Source organism: Raphanus sativus, chromosome 7 (assembly GCF_000801105.2).
Source record: "Raphanus sativus cultivar WK10039 chromosome 7, ASM80110v3, whole genome shotgun sequence".
In the NCBI taxonomy this organism is placed as follows: domain Eukaryota; kingdom Viridiplantae; phylum Streptophyta; class Magnoliopsida; order Brassicales; family Brassicaceae; genus Raphanus; species Raphanus sativus.
This window is the reverse complement of record NC_079517.1, coordinates 751,394-770,282: the sequence shown is the minus strand read 5'-3', so window position 1 is coordinate 770,282 and position 18,889 is coordinate 751,394. Positions and strand designations below refer to the sequence as shown.

The window sequence follows — 18,889 nt, the reverse complement described above, 5'->3', positions numbered from 1 at the left end:
AACTAGATTATATTTTGTTAGGACCTGAAGTACTTTGCTTTCTCTACAACAAACACATGGCCCCTTGACAGTTTCATGTCAATTTAATTTACTACAATAATTGAGGTTGTTCCAGACTTCAAAGGAACACAGTTTTAGAATTCACTCAGTTGATAAAGTTTTAGAAAATGATAGTGAAGATCTTGATACATCTTCACATAAAAATTTCAAAGGATCATCGTCTTAGAAATTAAATTAGGCTTGAGCATATAATTATTCAATAGCTCAATTTTAGCTCAAAATGGATACCATAGATGATGATTATTTTCCAGAAAGATATAGTGAAGATCTTTTGATTCATCTTCACATGAGACTCAGATAAATGATCTTATGCGGAGAAAAGTAAATCTCTGATGCCAGTAAGTTCATTGTTTTGGCCTTGGGGTGCTTGATGTTGACCATCTTAAGGGTTCCTTGGTTTATTATACTAGCTTGTTTTGTTTTGACATTATTTTAAGATTGTCTGTCTTGTGTCCTAAGGACACCGATTTGCCCTTAGTACACTGACCTTCTATGAACCATTTGCAGATCCAAAGTATTGCTAGGCTAGGTTTTCGTACACAGAAACGTTCGATTCATATGATAAAAACCGTACAATGCGCAAAAGTCTGCCTTCGTCTAACATTTCTTAAAAATTAAAACTCCAACAAATCTAAAGCTCGACGTGAGTCTCTCTCGCTCTCCAAGGTCCAAACACCTACCATGGGTAAGGCTGTTCTGATGATAACGGGGGCCAACAAGTAGAAGCAACACACATTGGATTATTGTATTGATCAGTACCGTAAATTTGACTCCCTCCGGGCATTTGATTGCTGTTCAGATTTATTTGCCTCTTCATCAAGTGGTCTTTTAGTATTATACCTCTCAGCTTCATCACCTGCGTCACAAAATCAATTTGTGGTGAGTGGTGTCTCTCTCACAAAATCATAAACTAAAGGGATAAAACAAGAAATGATAACTAGTTTATATACTTTATATGGTCTCATGATTCTTTTTTTTTTTAAATGGTGCATATATATATATATATATACCTCATCGTGTAGCATTTGATTCTGTCTTGAAACTGCGTCGTACTCCTTCATTAGCAAGTTGTACGACTCCTCGAGATGCTTCACCCTCCACCGTGCACGGCGGTTCTGGAACCAAACAGCTACCTGACGTGGCTCCAGACGAAGCTCCTTCGAAAGCTTCACCTTCCTGTCTGAATCTAATTTGATATCTTCTTGAAAACTCTGTTCAAGTGAAGCTAATTGTTCAGTCGTTAGTTTCTGCTTCTTCTTTATCATCTGGTCATCGATACTTGGACATTGGCACGCATTGGTGATCTTTTCTGGTGATTCTGGTACAGAAAGAACCGGTCCGGTTTGCGTAAGCACAGGCGTAAACGAATTTCCTGTTACAACTTAACAATGAAAACAAAGAAAACGACACAAACGCTCAACAATAATAATGTCAAATACAATACAAAAAGACTTTCCAATTTTTCTTGAGCAAAAAAAAAAACTAGTCTCAAAACGTTTGAAAAGCGACGTTTCTACTTTCGAAACAACTTAACATGGTTCCCAAGAAAGTCATAAGAATATGTGTGCTCTATATCCCACTTCTCATCTGAAAAGTAAGATAATCCCAAGATTTTTAGAATTGTGTACAGTAACGTTTTTAAAAACGGTCTTTCGAAAAAGTTTATATGGAATCTTTTCCAAAAAAGGAAATAGTAGTACAGTAAGACCTTTTCCGCTATAGAACACAGGAAACTCGATAGGGTAGTTTTATTGTTTCTTTATTCATTTCCATCAATCGTTTCTTTATTAGTGAAAGAAAAGTATAAGGTTTTAGGCTTTAGCAAAAAGAAAACTGTAATGTTTTCGCAAATAAACTATAAGGTTTTAGCAACAAAAAAAAAAAAAAAACTAGAACTTCGGAATGGTACAATTTTGGAATGCCGCCTTGGAATGTTTTCGCAAATAAATTCATCACTACACTAGAACTTCGAAATACTTTTCTGAAATAAGGACTTCGAAAAACTTTTTTTTTAATAAAGAACTTCGAACCAGTACTTGAAAGTGGGGGTAAGGTTCATGGGTTTTTTGTGACAAAAAGTAAGTTCGAGGATTTTTCCAACGTAAATCAAACCAGCACTAACTGATAGAGTATATGTTCCTATAATGCAAACCTACGCTATCTAGCTACATTTTGGTGAATTGAAGATAAAAACCTAATCCCTATCACAACAAATCCGCGAAGAGATTGGACTATGGATATAAAGATCATACATGTGAATAAATATATACCTGCATAAGGATCATAGCTGAAGTTTTGGAGCGACCTGGATGAGTTAGACTCCAGCCACTGCAGTGGCATAAAAGCAGCTCTCATGTTTTCAACGTTGCTCTTCGTAGACCATTCCATTTCCTTTATTCTTGCCCTTCTGTGAATCTAATAAAAAGACATGAGAAGTGATTAAGAAGGAATAAAATTTTAGGGTTTTATTCTACAAAAGAATTTTAAAATACAAAAGTAGGGTTTTGGTGGACACCATACGAGCGGGTCAGGCGTTACGATAAGTTTCTTCTTCTATGCACTTTTTTAGAGGTGCAACGAAGTGTGAGAGCATGCGGTGAGAAAGAGATAGTTATACACTTATACTTATAGGGAGATATTGAGATAGAGGTTGAGTATGGAGGTAGAGGTAGAAAGAGGGTGAAGTGTAATTTTTAGTCTCACTTTCATGCACGTCATCGTACGTCATCTCCCTAAGATTTACGTAAATTGATATAGTTGTTGAATCTAACTTTTAAACTTGGATTTTTTCCTTGATTTTGCCTTGAAATGACCATTAGTTTAAACAAAGCGGATTGGTGGCTGAGATTTACTGTTATAATCAACGTTATTAAACGGTTTATATTGATTATATTATGTATTTGCTACATTTTTATTGCTTCTTAATCACGATTGACGACCCCCCCCCCCCCCCCTAATATTATACTTCAGATATACAATTTTGAAGACAGTAACATAGTACTGGATTGGGAAATCTATATAGCAAAAGCATATATAGGCAATGTAGATTAACTATATACTTGAAAGCTCTTTTAAACTGTTTTTTAGCAAAGAAAAACTTAAAAAGCATTTGCATAAACCTACTTGTGGGCTTTAACATTTGAATCACCTTCTATACCGACTGATTTTTGTAGACATGGAAGCGTAAATGTAGTTGAAAGAAAATTGACGGAACACTGATCATTTTAGATGAACTTTTGTAACTTCCATAATTAATACAGGTGGGGGTATCAATGGTCAAAGTCAAGGTTAAAATAAGTGAAATGGTCCCCTAACGAAACTCCATAGAAACTGACAACATGGCTTCCCTCTCTAATTTCGGTATCAAGCATTCATTTTCGCCATAAGATTTTGTATTCTTCAGTTACAAAAAAAAAAGATTTTGTATTCTTTTTTTTTGTATTCTTGCTTTGTCTTTTATACACACAACTATCTAAATATCCTAAAAAATATAATGCAAAACCTACGTTTTGTCACTATTGGTAACTCACAGAAACGTTTATATGTGCAGTAACCTGAAAGGCCAAAAGCTATGACAAACGTACATATGTGCAGTAACATGAAAGGCCAAAAGCTTTGTAAATGTACATATGTGCAGTAACATGAAAGGCCCAAATCTATGATAAACGTACACATGTGCAGTAGCCTGAAAGGTTAAAAGCAAACTTTGAAAGCAACTTTTGAAAGTGAAGAATCAACACAAATAGCAAAGTAGATCATCTATATAGAGAGTGGATAACCGATAAAACAACAAAGAAAACAAAATAAAATGTATAGCTTTATATAGATTTGACAAGAAAAGCGAATACGAAAAAAAAAATCTATGCTTCCCATATATTTTGATTTAAAACACTATTTGTTCCTTACGGTCACAGCCCTTAATTTTCTACCGTTGTACGATAAAAAAAGACAAGACTTAGGTTCACCTCCTATGGTGAACTTCTAAATTCACCACTTTTCTTAAAACCAATCAAAATGCCATATAGATAACTAAATAAAAAATATTAAATTATAAAAAAATAGTTTAAAAAGGAAATAACGTTAATTTTAATAATGTTAACTAAATATTAAACCCTAAATTTAAATCCTAAACCAAAACCTATACCCTAAACCCAAATTTTATACCCTAAACCCAAACCATATATCCAAAACTCAAATTCTAAACCCTAAATCCAAACACTATATCCTAAACCCATTCTATATCCTATACCCTAAACCCAAATCCTATACCCTAAACCCAAACTATATACCCTAAACCCAAACCATATACCCTAAACCCAATCTTATTCCCTAAACCCAAATCGTAAATCCTAAAGCCAAATTCTTAAGTTTAGGGTTTGGGTTTAAGGTGTAGAATTTAAGTTTAAGATATACGTTTTGAGTTCAGGGTATATGATTTGGGTTTAGGGTATAGGATATATGATCGATTTAGAGTATAGGGTTTGTATTTAAGGTTTATGGTTTGGGTTTAAGGTTTAGAATTTGAGTTTAGGGTATATGATTTGGGTTTAGGGTATAAAATTTGGGTTTAGGGTATATATTTGGGTTTAGAATTTATGATTTAGGGTTTAGGGTTTAGTTTGCATCATTAAAATTGACTTTATTTTTTTTTTTAACTATTTTTTTAATAATTTAATATTTTTTATTTAGTTATGTACATGGTATTTTGATTGGATTTAAGGGAGTGGTGAATTTAAAGATTCACCATAGGGAGTGAACCTAAGTCTTGTCCGATAAAAAACCAAAGATAACTGATTGATTGGAATCATGCTTGGTTAACGGTACCACGTAACTAGATATATCATCAAAATGTTAATTATTATGTTGATTAAAAATGTTTACTAATAATTAACAACTTGATGCCATACAGTCAAATAAATAAGTTTAAATTAAAATCCTTATAAAAACTTTTAACAGAGTTTGGTGCATGCATTAGACAAAACGGAAGACCCCATAACTAAGACTCAGAAGGATCAGGAGAATCCCCATCCATTGTCATTTTTCTGGAAACTTTTCAGAAATAATTTAGTAGTTAGAACAAATTATTTATAAATCTGTTTTCCATTATAAAGGTTTAGAATAATATCAGTAAATATTTATATATTTTAAAAGTAAGAATGTACAGTTAAAAGTATTTTCAAATGAGATAGCAATTTTGAGTGGATACTATAGTTTTCAGATTGGGTTTGTAGGATTTTGTTTTGCCTGTGTAGTGAAAACAATTGAAAAGATCTGAGACCTTTTTGCAAATTATCATTTTTATGTAAAGTAAACAAAATGCTCATTAAAAAATGCTCATTATTTGTGTCTTTCTTTTTGTATAATCGGTAGGATATTCAAACTTGAGCCATGTCATTTATCCACATGACGAGTCTTCTATCCACTTAAACCAAATTGGTTTTCGATGATATCATGTAAAATGAAATCGATATATCAGATTCGATTTTTGCAAAATAGTAATACCATTGTTTTCCTACTCGAAGATTAGTTTTAGTTTGAAAGTAGAAGAAACATGTTTAATTACCAAGATTGGGGTCTCATGTTCACTGACATGTGACTAGGCCCAAAACAGTAAGAGTGGCAAGCTTCGAAATATAGCTGATCACTGGCTTCCAAGTCATAATATCGGATGGTTCTCAAGTCATTTTCTGCTGCCGCTTTAGTCGGCTCTGGTCTTGTTCTCTGGGGATTTCGAAATCGAGAGTATCTTTATTCGACCTGTTCTAGGGATACACGTCTTGCATCTGATATTTTTATTTTTTATCTGATTTATCTTTTAGAAATTTTCGCATATAAAAAAACATTAAATTTTGATTATAAATCTATTAGTTTAATTTTTATAACTTTTAGTCAATTATATTCAAATAAATACATTTTATAGTTTGTAATTTATCATTATTACTTTATAAAAAGTATAAAGGTATATTTCTGAGTATTATTTTCTAAATACTCTCTTCGTTTCAAAATAATTTATATTCTAGAGTTTTCACACTTATTACGAAAACACGTAAAATTTTGATAATAAATACATTATTTTCCGTGTTTAGTTATTTTCAGTAAATACAATTAATGTTTTTGAAGTTCGCAATTTGTCACTATAATTACATAAATTAAAAATATAAAATATTGATTTTTAGAAACAATTTTTTTTAAAACATGGATCATTTTAAAACGGATGGAAAATATAACATTTTAAATAAATTGAATATTTATTGATCATGATATTTAGATCGAAACCAATTAATATCGCCAAAAGATTAGACCATGCCCATTGAAGTCTCGAAGTGAGAGTATCACACGGCTCCTAAAAAATATATTTTAATATTACACAGTGATGACCTCGTCTCGCAACGTCTCTCCCGGATGAAACGAGTTCATGACTATTTCGTGGACTCCACGACACGTAACGGCCCATGTTGGTCCAACTATTTTTTAATTTTTACTTTTTTAAAAGAAAAGAAAAGTCAAACCAAAAAAAAAATACTTCGTAAATTTCTCCTATGTGGTTTACTAATGGAGATGCCCTTAGTACCGAAAAAGTCAAGTTGTATTTTGTATTTCATGCATGTCGTTCAACCACACAAATAATAATTAACTAGGTGATAATCCGCGCCCTGCGCGGAATGAGTGATTTAAAAAAAAAATATGACTTTTAATTTATAGATATTAGAAATTCAAAATACATAAAGTAAGATATAATAGAATATATATGTATAACGCTGCGATTAATATAATATAAATTAATAAAAAATTGAATGTAAAAATTTGTTTAAATAGAGGATGAGACCAACACTTCGTAAACAATACAAATTTATCATGAATTTAAGAAAGACAAAACATATAAAATAGAACTATTGCTTTCATAACAGAATTATTATGATAATAATTAAAGGAACATAGATAATAGGAAAATACACTAAATCTAGTGAAAATTGTCTTCAAAACTCTTCGTTTGCAATCCTATAGAAAAAATAACAATGAATAAGTTTATCAAAAAAATTATAATAATTTACTCTTTTCTACAAATTAAAATGATATACCTCTTTCTGAGAGCATCGATTTCTTAAACATCAGAGATGAAATTCAAACTTTGCATTTTGAGTGATATTTTGAGCTGTTAAGATTGTGATGGAGGTGATCATGTAGTGTAGACAATATATATATAGTACGCCGAATTTACTTAATGTGCGGAAATCTTGATATGTAATTACGATGTTAACGAATCATCATTAATGTAGACAGTATCGAATTGATTAATAATTAGGAAAAATAATTTTTTCAGACCATGGATGACAATATCAAATAAATGGTAACCTGCCAATCAAATTTAAGAATAAATGCATGATTTGTTTTTAAAAATAGAATCAATTTTGAGTCTTAGAAACATTATTTGAATATATTAGACATAAACACTTTCCGTAAAAAAACTTGAATCAATCACATTTTTAAAGCAGTAATCTGCTGAAATAAATTCATGGTTACAATTTATAACATTGCATATCTACTTACCTTTTATTCGCCCATTGACATAGCAAAATAATACATTACCATGCTCTAATCATGCAAAGTCAAAAAATGAATAAGTTTCTTTTGTAATTGATTTAGCTTCTTGGTTTTGCAAATATACGTCTCGGGTTACAGTAAAGTAAACAAATGAATATGTTTTTTTTAAAATTGATTTAGCTTCTTCGTCTTGAAATTAGTGGTCACACGAATTATTGATTTAGCTTCTTGGTCTTGAAATTAGTGGTCACACGATTTAGCTTCTTGGTCTTGAAATTAGTGGTCACCTAGATTTATCACACGAATATTCTAACATATAATGTGAACAAATTAGTCTAATTAGTTAAAACCCACAGTATGGACTCATTAGGTGTCACTACCAATAACACTTTAATCGTTTGTAGTTGGCTAACTATGGATTCACATATACTCTAATAATATGGCTCATATCATTTTGTTAAGGTTATTTTCCAAGTTAGAGTATATGTCATAGTTAAATTTTTTTTAGTAATAGTGAAGGATCACAAACTATGTTATTAGTGTTTTGTTTATGTGTAAGTTGTGGTTTGAGCTTGAAATATTTCTCTTTATAGACAATCCGAGAACTAAATACGCTGAGACATTTTCCTATAATAACGATTGATGATATAAATATAGTTTATTATTTGGTCCATATTAGTTTTTATACATTGTTAAAAAATATTTCTCTTTTGAAATCACAGGAATTTTACTATTTGGTCTATATTAGTTTTTTTACATTGTTAAAAAATAGATATTGTTTATGAGCATTATTCATATTGATAATGAGGTATTTGATAATGAGGTACAGAATGTTGAGTATCCGAACTTTATATACATACAGTATCAGTAAATTTTCTTATATAATTGCACTTTAAAAATGAAAAACGCATTTACTATAAAACAAACCTACTGATAAATTTGTCTGTTTTGAATAAGAAATGAAAAACGCAACTGTATATGAAAAAATTGGTCAACCCGAATTCTCACAACATTCTACGGAATGGTTTAATATGGAAACTACGTGACTTTGTTATATATGAAAAAACAAAGTCAACACATAAATGATTGATTGAAAAATTAATCATCTTTTATTATCTTTAATGATCATAACAATGATTCATGTGTTATAACAAAATTTAGACTGATTTGATAATGGCAAAATAATGTAATTATTCTAGTAATGAAAGGGTTTTATCAAAACAGGGGTGAGAGTGAATGTGAGGATGCCACCTAGGAAATGACATTGTGTAAATAACATGTGCTTCTAAAATAATATATAGGGGATGTCACAAAGAGTTTTTATAATTATGGTAACTAAAAACTTAAAATATGCCTCAAATATGAAAAAGTGTAAGAAATATCGCTAATCATATCAATTAAGCCTAACAATTAGGTGGTGATTGAGTTAATACGGAAAAATTGCGATCTGATTGGGGATTGAATCCTAAATCAATCATGCTTTGCGAGATTTCATATTCAGGATATAACCATAATTATTCCTTGACTCGCATACCAAATTGGGAGATTTTATATAATGATTTGCGAGATTTCATATTCAATATTGGCATTTTTTTGGGATATGATTATGGTTATATCATAGAAATAAAAAAATATAAAAATTACGATAAACATAAAATATAAAATAATAAATATATACTTCTTTATATATATATATATATATATATATATGTTCTTGCAACAAAAATATATATAAGATGTAGCAAACATATGAATCGTAAAGAAATTAAATATTATAAGCTAAAACATATATATATTTTATTATTTTTATATTTTATGTTTATCGTAATTTAAAAGAAGTATACATTATGTTATTGTCAGAAAGAATACATCACCAAAATATAAAAGAAGTATACATTATGTTTTTGTCTGTATAAACATAAAATATAAAAGAGACAAATAAAAGTGCCATTTCCTGCGAGCATTATAACTTCTGTGTAAAAATAAAATATAAAAGAGGCATATACGATGTAGTTTATGGTTTAGCATGAACGTAAAGCACTGGACATTAAAAATAAGCACATCACGTAAAGCACATTATGACAAATGCATTAATAAGATATGTCCATTAGAATGACATGAGAGGTAAATATTCTAAGAAATGATGGGCTTTTGAAAAAATAGTGTGAAGTGAAATGTGGAGTTGCCACATAGGAAATGGCACACATGTAATAAACACATGAGTAAAAGGTTAATTTGATTAGTGGTCTCCTCAAATAATAGTAAGGGGATTTTTTGTTGAATTTAAATCCAAAACAGATTAACATACGTATATCTCAGATTCTACTTTTACAACCATGCTACCCATTGATTATCACTGCTTAGTTAAAAGATTTAAAAAATTTGGAGCCGAGGAAAAATGAACCCTTGCTGAGTTACTCAATTCTTTTTTTTTCTGATATTTTTATTCATTCGCATCGTAAATATATTAGTTATGTACTTTTACATAAGGGAAAATTCCTTAAAAATACACAAACTGAATTTCTTTTGCTAAAAAAATACACGAACTTTTTTGGCTTCCCAAAAAATACATAAACTAATTTTGATTGTCCATAAAATACACGAACTTTTGAATTTTGAAGGTTTCACACTTCGATTTTAACGGTGTAAACAGTGACTAACAGAATAGTAAGACGCCGTTAGACGCTGTTAACTCTGAATAAAAAGTTCATGTATTTTATGGACAACCAAAATTAGTTCGTGTATTTTTTGGGAAGCCTAAAAAATTCGTGTATTTTTTCAGCAAAGAAAATTTAGTATGTGTATTTTTAAGGAATTTTCAAATGGAGTTTAGATATTTCATATCCTATTCAGATGTTAAATATCTGGACCCAATGCAGATCCAAAATTTTATATTTGTAAACTTTCGGTTTAGTTTTGGACCGAATATTTTTGGATCAGTTTCGATCCAAGTTTTTGAATCCGGCTAAAATATCTAGACCTAATCTTGACATTTTAGCTGGATTCAAAAACTTGGATTGGAACTGACCCAAAAATATTCGGTCCAAAACCAAACCGAAAGTTTACAAATATTTGTTGGATCCAAAACTCTTCTACTTGATAGAATTGAAACCAAAAAAAAACTGATCCGAATAGACTTGGGCCTAATAAAATCGACACGAATATATTCAATCCGACAAGATCTTTCTGCTAACAATTTTGTTATTATTTTTGCAATATTTTTTAGTTTTGTTTTTTGTAACAGAAACATTTTTAATTAATATGAAACTTTCAATGTAAAATTTAGAGTTGTTTGTGAATTTTTAGATATATATGATAGATTTCGACTAAATTGGACTCAACAAATATTTGTGAACTTTTGGTTTGGTTTTGGACAGAATATTTTTGGGTCAGTTCCGATTCAAGTTTTTGAATCCGGCTAGACATTAATTCGGTCCAAAATCAAACCGAAAGTTTACAAATATAAAATTTCGGACCTGTATCATGTGATAGAGAATGTGTTTTTTTCAGGTCTTTGGTCGGGTTTGGGCCGTTTTTTTTCGGATCTTGATTTTTCAGATCGAAAATATCTGGTCCAAAACCAAACCGAAAGTTTACAAATATAAAATTTTGGATATGTATTGGGTCCAGATATTTAGCCTCTGAATAGTATATGAAATATCCAAACTCCATTTGAAAATTCCTTAAAAATACACATACTAAATTTCCTTTGCTGAAAAATACATGAACTTTTTAAGCTTCCCGAAAAATACACGAACTAATTTTGGTTGTCCATGAAATACATGAACTTTTTAATCAGAGTTAATGGCGTCTAACGGCGTCTTACTATTCTGTTAGTCACTGTTTACACCGTTAAAATCGAAGTGTGAAACCTTCAAAATTCAAAAGTTCGTGTATTTTATGAACAATCAAAATTAGTTTGTATATTTTTTGGGAAGCCAAAAAAGTTCGTGTATTTTTTCAGCAAAAGAAATTCAGTATGTATATTTTTAAGGAATTTTTCCTTTACATAAACACTGGGCTCGATACTTATTTTCCTCAACAATTATCTAATTTCTTCTACTGAATGTATATATTTCACGAAGCCCCTTTCATGCAACTTGGATTCCTTATGGGCTTTACTTAACGGGTTAAATTGTATTGTTTACGTGTTAGTCGTGGCCCTAGATGGATATTTCTTTTTCGAATTTACAGCCGAAGCTCTTTCTTCTCGGTTTCTAAATAAATATCACTTTAATATTTTTTATACAGATTAAAAAGTAATTAAAATATATGTAAATTATTATTAATTATATTTTCTAACCAATAATATTTGAGATAAATAAAATTATTTATAAAATAAATACAGTTTGTAATTAATTTTCAACTGAAATATTATTTTACAAGAAAAAATGTTGAAATAACACTTCTCTGTCCAATAGTAAACATGACAATTTTGTATAACAAAAAAAAAAGTTAAAATATTATGAAGAATGAAAATAAATGTAATGCTATTGCAAATATCAAAGAACAATGAGAAAACTAAGGGCATGAGCAGCAATATAATTTCTTGAGAATATACAAATAAAAGCAGAAAAAAAGAGATAAAAGGAGATTGTCTCTGAGAGACTCTCTCGAGAATTTTTTTAACAAGTGTCACAATTTTAGGAGATTGGTAATATTTATATCTATAAAAACTTGTTTTAAGAAATCTATGGAGTCTTTCAACCAATGTGGATGGCCTAATAAGAAGCCCGAAGTTGCAGGAAAGCAACACAACAACACACAAGGAAAAGGCAACTTTCAAATAGCAATAAGTCAATAACTACTGTGGAATGATTATCCTTTTGGCTTGTGACACAGGAACGTTCCATTTATGTTTTAAGAAAGTGCAATAATACAAAAATAAAGCTTGTCTTAGTGTAACACCACTTTAATGTCCCTGCCCAATCTGAAGCTCTGTCTAAGATAAGCAACAGTGATTAAGGGAAAGGGGGCCAGCAAGAGGAAACGATGAGCATCGGGTTGTTGTATTGATCAATACCGTAAATTTGATTTTCTCCACTGATTTGATTGTTGTTTAAATTTTCTGCTCCTGGATGAGCTATCACCACCGATGGAATCTCCGTCGTGTTTTCCCCACCGGGGATCTGTTTCTTGATCAATCCATGGTCTCTTAGCAGAGCTCTTAGCTTCCTAACCTGCGTCACAAATTGTGTTATGGGATGGGGCCTTTCTATATAGAATCAAGAACTCAGGGAGAAAACAAAAAAATAAAAATATTTATGATTTTGAAAAATATTGCAAAATGGTATATGGTACACAAACCTCCTCGTGCAGCATCTGCTTCTCTCTAGAAACAACGTCGTACTCTTGCCTAAGCGAATCGTATAGCTGCTCGAGCTGCTTCGCCTTCCATCTTGCACGGCGGTTCTGGAACCAAACTGCTATCTGACGTGGCTGCAAACCAAGCTCTCTCGACAGCTTCAGCTTCCTGTCTGAATCTAGTTTGATCTCTTCTTGAAAACTCCGTTCAAGTGAAGCTAATTGTCCACTCGTTAGTCTCTTCTTCTTTATCATCTCGTTGTTGTTGCTCGAAAACTGGTACGCACTGATTATCTTTTCTGATTCCGGTACAGAGGTGACCGGCCCGAGTTGCGTATCTGCCGGTGCGTATGAACTTCCTAGTGTAACATAACAACAACACAATTTTGTATCCAATGCTTAGGAAAAAGGTCATTGAAAACATAGAAAATGCACAACATTAGTAACAAACTTCCGTAAGTTAAGAAAATAAATTCTTAATAGTAGTATATAAAAGCTTTATTAAAGCTTGGTAAAGAAGATGAACTTTTCTCTTTGTTATTCAACTTGGTTCCACATTGTCACAATGTCACGCTCTTATATACACGAGCTCTTGTTACAGATAAGACAATACGTCAGTATACTAAGGAATCAAATCTGTTGAATAGCTGTAAATGCTGAGCTGTGTTGATCGTACTACGGCATGAACGTTGCGTTGCTTGACCGTTGGTGACTTGCTTCCGAGTGCTTTGTTTGTCATTTAGCTGCAGGCCCATCTTCTTCTCTTGTGTCATCTGCTGGGCCTTGGTAACGAGCAAAGCCTCTGTCTTTGGCTCGTTAGTGCTTACACACCCCCTCAAACTGGTGACGGGAGGTTCCGAGACACCAAGTTTGGACCTGAGATAGAAGAAAGGACGCTGGGGAAGTGACTTAGTAAAGATATCGGCCAGCTGATGTATTGCAGGCACTTGCTGAACCACCAACGCACCTAGAGCAACACGTTCTCGAACATAATGAAAGTCAGTGTCAAAATGCTTTGAACGGTTGTGAAGGGCCGGGTTTGCAGTGAGATAGACCGCGGAGAGATTGTCGCAATAAAGTCGTGGAGTAACCGGTATGGAGACTCCCATCTCTCCAAGCAGCGCAGCCAACCACTTCATTTCACACGCTGTAGTAGAGAGAGTTCTATACTCAGCCTCAGTGGAGGACCTTGACACCGTAGGGTGTCTCTTTGCAGACCAGGAGATGACGTTGGAGCCAAGCAAAGTGCAGAAACCTCCTGTTGATCTCCTTGTTTCTTTACACCCTGCCCAGTCACTGTCGCTATAAGCATGGAGTTTGACATCAGTGTTGGCGTTTAGGTTGATGCCATAGCTGTATGTCCCTTTGAGATACCGTAACAGACGCTTCAAGTTGGTGAAGTCAGCTACGGTTAGAGCATGCATCTTTCTACACACATAGTTGACTGCATACTGTATGTCTGGTCTTGTCAACGTAAGATACTGCATCTTACCCGCCAGACTACGAAAATGGCTTGGATCCGAAAACAGCTCTGTTTGTCCCGGAACTCTGTTTACCAAGCTTTATTAAAACTTGGTAAAGAAGATGAACTTTTCTCTTTGATATTCAACTTGGTTCCACATTGTGACAATGTCACGCTCTTGTACACACGAGCTCTTGTTACAGATAAGACAACACGTCAGCATACTAAGGAATTAAATCTGTTGAATAGCTGTAAATGCTGAGCTGTGTTGATCGTACTACGGCATGAACGTTGCGTTGCTTGACCGTTGGTGACTTGCTTCTGAGTGCTCTGTTTGTCATTTAGCTACAGGTCCATCTTCTTCTCTTGTGTCATCTGCTGGGCCTTGGTAACGAGCAAAGCCTCTGTCTTTGGCTCGTCAGTGCTTACTGTTAAGGAAGGATAAGAAGGATCTAGAAGATTTCTGTTGAATATACTTGGGATATACTCTACCGCTATACTAGAATATATATTATGATAAGTATTGTATAGATTTAACCTTATCATTGTCGTGTGTAACATGTATATAAGGCATTGCCTGGTGAGTTAATATGATAACACAGTTTACACAAAGATCTCTTGTACTTTACATGGTATCAGAGCCTAACCTAAAATAAAAAAATTATGATAAGTATTGTATAGGTAGACGTACTTCAACTACTACTACTACTACTCAAGCTAAGTATTTGGTGCCCCAAAACAATCGATTTTCTACCTCTACATTAATTACTCTTAAGAAGAGTTCAATGTTACAAGCGGTAGAGTATAATTATGAGCTATACAATATTTTCGTTTACAGTATAAGCGAATCTCAACTTATCAAAAGTGACGTTTTTAACTTTTTAGAATTTGGATCCCAAGAAAAAGTACTCTGGGTCCCAAGAAAAGAAGAAACTTAAATACTCCCTCTGTTTTTAAAAGATGCATGTTCTGGAAAAAATATTTGTTTCAAAAAGATGTATTTTTTATGTTTTCTATATAAAAATTGCAAATTTCAATAAAATTAATTGAATTTATTGAAAGACTATTGGTTAAAATGCATTGAAATTTGGTAATTTCTAAAAACAATGTATGGTTAATGTGTTTTCTTAATATGTGTGAAAACTCTAAAACATACATCTTTAAAAAACAGAGGGAGTATTAAATTTTCTTGACCGAAGATAAGAACATCCTAAATACTAAGTTCTCATCTCAGAGAAAGTCTATTGATTTTAGTTTAGGTAACATATCCCAAGGTCTTTGGAATGATGCCTACGAATACTTTCTCAAATAAATCGTTTACAACAAAATAAAATACTAAACTTAAGAACAGGTGAAAGTGGGAAATAAGTTGTTTTCTAGTTCATGGATTTGTTGCAACAAAAAAAAAGTTTACGGACTTGTTTTACGTGTGATTAAATATGCAATTACAATATAAACTAACATTTTGGTGAATACATATGGATTGAAAATCTAACCCCAAGAGAGATAGGACAGTATGCAACTAAATTAAAGAAACAGGAGCATCTATGTACTCAAATAAAATATAAATGTAAAGAAAAGAAATGTAATATATACCTGCATAAGGATCATAACTGGAGCTATGGAGCGAGTTGAAGGAACTCGACTCCGGCCATGGCGGCGTCATGAAAGCAATTCTCACGTCTTCTACGTTTCTTGTCGTTGTCCATTCCATTTCTTTTAATTTCTTCTCAGTTCTTGTGAATCTTAATATATATAAGAAGATATGAGAAATGACTAAAAAGCAGGAAAGTTATAGGATCTAATACGATGAAGAAGCTAAAGAAAAGAAAACTAGGGCATGATGGACCACACTTTCTTTTGGAAGAGCAACAAACTGTGAGACTATGAGAGCATGCAGTGTTCAAAGCAATTTATATAACTGGATGCACTGAGGGGAGACATATATAGTAAATAGACATTAGACATAGCGATGGAGAGAATGTGTGTGTGTGTGTGTTGTGTGAATTTTTTTCACCTAATAAGGGAGCAACCCGACAGTGCCTTTTGTTGGAATTTAAAGATTGAAAAGGAAAGTGTGATATAATCTTGTCTTACTTGCACATCATCATCCATTATGTATTTAACATTAATATGGGTTGACATATTTTGTTGTATCCAAGTGGTCAAACTTGAAAGTTTAACAAAAAAAATCGGATAACTGTATTTCTTTGATTAAGAATACAATGTGAACATACCAAGAGACTTTAAATTTTTGAGACCATGTGACTATTTTAGAAAATTATTTTACTAAAGAGATAGAGGTATCATGAGCCGTGTGTGAAAGGACCAAAACTTTACCTTTAGATGTACATAAACCAATAAATGTTACATCACATTCTAACTAGACTAATTATTTTAACAGATCTTCTAAACTTGGAACTTTTTAACATTTACGTAAATCTACTTGTGGACATTAACATTATAACCACCGTCTTAATTGACTGATTTTTATAGACGTGGAAAATAGATGTAGCTGAAAAGAAAAATGAACATTTATGAGAATTTTATACTCCCTTTGGCGCTGTAGGAGGCTTCACACAAATTAAGACACCCAGTATAATACATTTTATATCCTTCTTTTTTTTGAAATTTTTTTTATATCCTTCTTTATCAATCGATTACACGTTTCGTAAAACATTAAGGGTAGAATAAATATAGGGTAATAAGCATTTTAATTGATTACACGTTTTTGTTTACAAAAAAAAAAAGAATAAGTATAGGGTAAAAATAGTCAGTTGTCACATATTTTATATTATCTATTCTATTAAAACAGAAGTACAAAATTAGATTAACCCTTAATTTTTCACTATATTTACATTGTCATGCCACTGAAGCATTGAATGAAGTTATATTTAAGTATGATTGTCTTTTACTAATTTAAATAATAGATTTAAGCATTTAATGTTTTTTCCTAATTTAAATAATAGATTTCCTTAATAAAATCTTAACTAAAATATATTTCCTAATATATTTCGTTGTAAAATATTAAATCTATTCTATTAAAACAGAAGTACAAAATTAGATTAACCCTTAATTTTTTACTATATTTACATTGTCATGCCACTGAAGCATTGAATGAAGTTATATTTAAGTATGATTGTCTTTTCCTAATTTAAATAATAGATTTAAGCATTTAATGTTTTTTCCTAATTTAAATAATAGATTTCCTTAATAAAATCTTAACTAAAATATATTTCCTAATATATTTCGTTGTAAAATATTAAATATTTTTAATATCTATTAGTAATAAATAATAAAATAAAAAATCACACGTCATAATCAATTCATATAACATATAAATAAAATATTTTTTCCATATATTATTAGCATAATGCTTCCTATATATGTCCAATTAGTTATAAATATAAAATTTGTTTATATGATAATAGATGACTAAATCAGAAAATATAATTATTTTAAAGTAATAAATAAAATCGTTATGTTTTAAAATGTTATATTAGCAATTATGTAATACATTTTAATTTACAAATATATATAGTATACCATTAGTACAAAGAAAAAAATTTAAGTGAAAAAAATATTTGTACTGTCACGGTCTCACGGGTCAAACTCTAGAATTAAACAAAAACAGCACAACGTTATTTTTCTTTAACAAATTTATTTTAATAGAAATTATAGTTTCAAATATGGTTATATATTTTATGTATTTATAATTTTATTTCTTTGTATTTGAGAGATGCTAAGATTTTTGAATTGGAAAAAATGAAGACCCACTTCTATATTATTTTAATTAGGAAATTTAAAATTTATATCATAATATTTTTTTTTTATTTTAATTTTTATTATAACTGCAAAAACTAAGTTCCAATCTAAATTTATATTTAAATATTACAAATACATCATTTAATATTAAAAGAAAAATTAAAAATATAAAATAAATACCCGCCCAGTCGGACGGGTCAAAATCTAGTTTTTATTAAAATGTCAAGTATATTGGAACAAGAAAAGAATGTCAAAATGTCATTTAAATAAAAACGGAGGGATACCGGATACTAATATTTGTAAGAAATGTTATGTATTAATTGGTGGGGACTTACATTTGTCAATGTGAAAGAGAGAGTGAAAAGAAATAAATGCCCCCCCCCCCCCCCCAAACTCCATAAAACTGACAATGTGGTTCTCATCTCCTTTGGTTATGCCTCCATGCTTCATTCTTGGTTCCAAGATATAATTTTGTTTTATTAACACACCATCTAAGTATACTTTATATATATTATATATGTGCGTGGATTCTAAATTAATATATGCAAAAAAAGTTGCCACTAGTGGCAAGTCCATAACCAATTTATATGTGCAGTAAGCTGTATAGTGTATAGGGTGAGGCTAAAAGCTACCTTTGAAAGCTAAGAATCAACACAGAGAGCTATGTGCATCATCTATATATAGAGAGTGAAATATGACCAATAAAAGCCAAAACAAAGAACAAGTTTGAAAACTAAGTCTCATTGTCCTCATCTA

The 18,889-nt window shown here is 31.3% G+C and overlaps 2 protein-coding genes across 2 annotated transcripts; both read right to left on the bottom strand.

Annotated features, from left to right (window-relative positions):
* Positions 1-628: 628 nt before the first annotated feature.
* Positions 629-2,448, bottom strand: LOC108815079 (putative homeobox-leucine zipper protein ATHB-51). Its single transcript, XM_018587738.2, has 3 exons — positions 2,331-2,448; positions 1,071-1,432; positions 629-916 (listed from the first exon to the last, which is right to left on the bottom strand). Exons 1-3 carry the CDS (start codon positions 2,446-2,448, stop codon positions 737-739), a joined length of 660 nt encoding a protein of 219 aa, XP_018443240.1. The 3' UTR covers positions 629-736.
* A 9,946-nt stretch (positions 2,449-12,394) lies between these two features.
* LOC108816777 (putative homeobox-leucine zipper protein ATHB-51) lies at positions 12,395-16,264 on the bottom strand. The gene is made up of 3 exons (XM_018589343.2): positions 15,965-16,264; positions 12,910-13,265; positions 12,395-12,782 (listed from the first exon to the last, which is right to left on the bottom strand). The coding sequence occupies exons 1-3, from the start codon at positions 16,080-16,082 to the stop codon at positions 12,564-12,566; spliced, it is 693 nt and encodes a 230-aa protein (XP_018444845.1). The 5' UTR covers positions 16,083-16,264; the 3' UTR covers positions 12,395-12,563.
* Between the last annotated feature and the right edge of the window lie 2,625 nt (positions 16,265-18,889).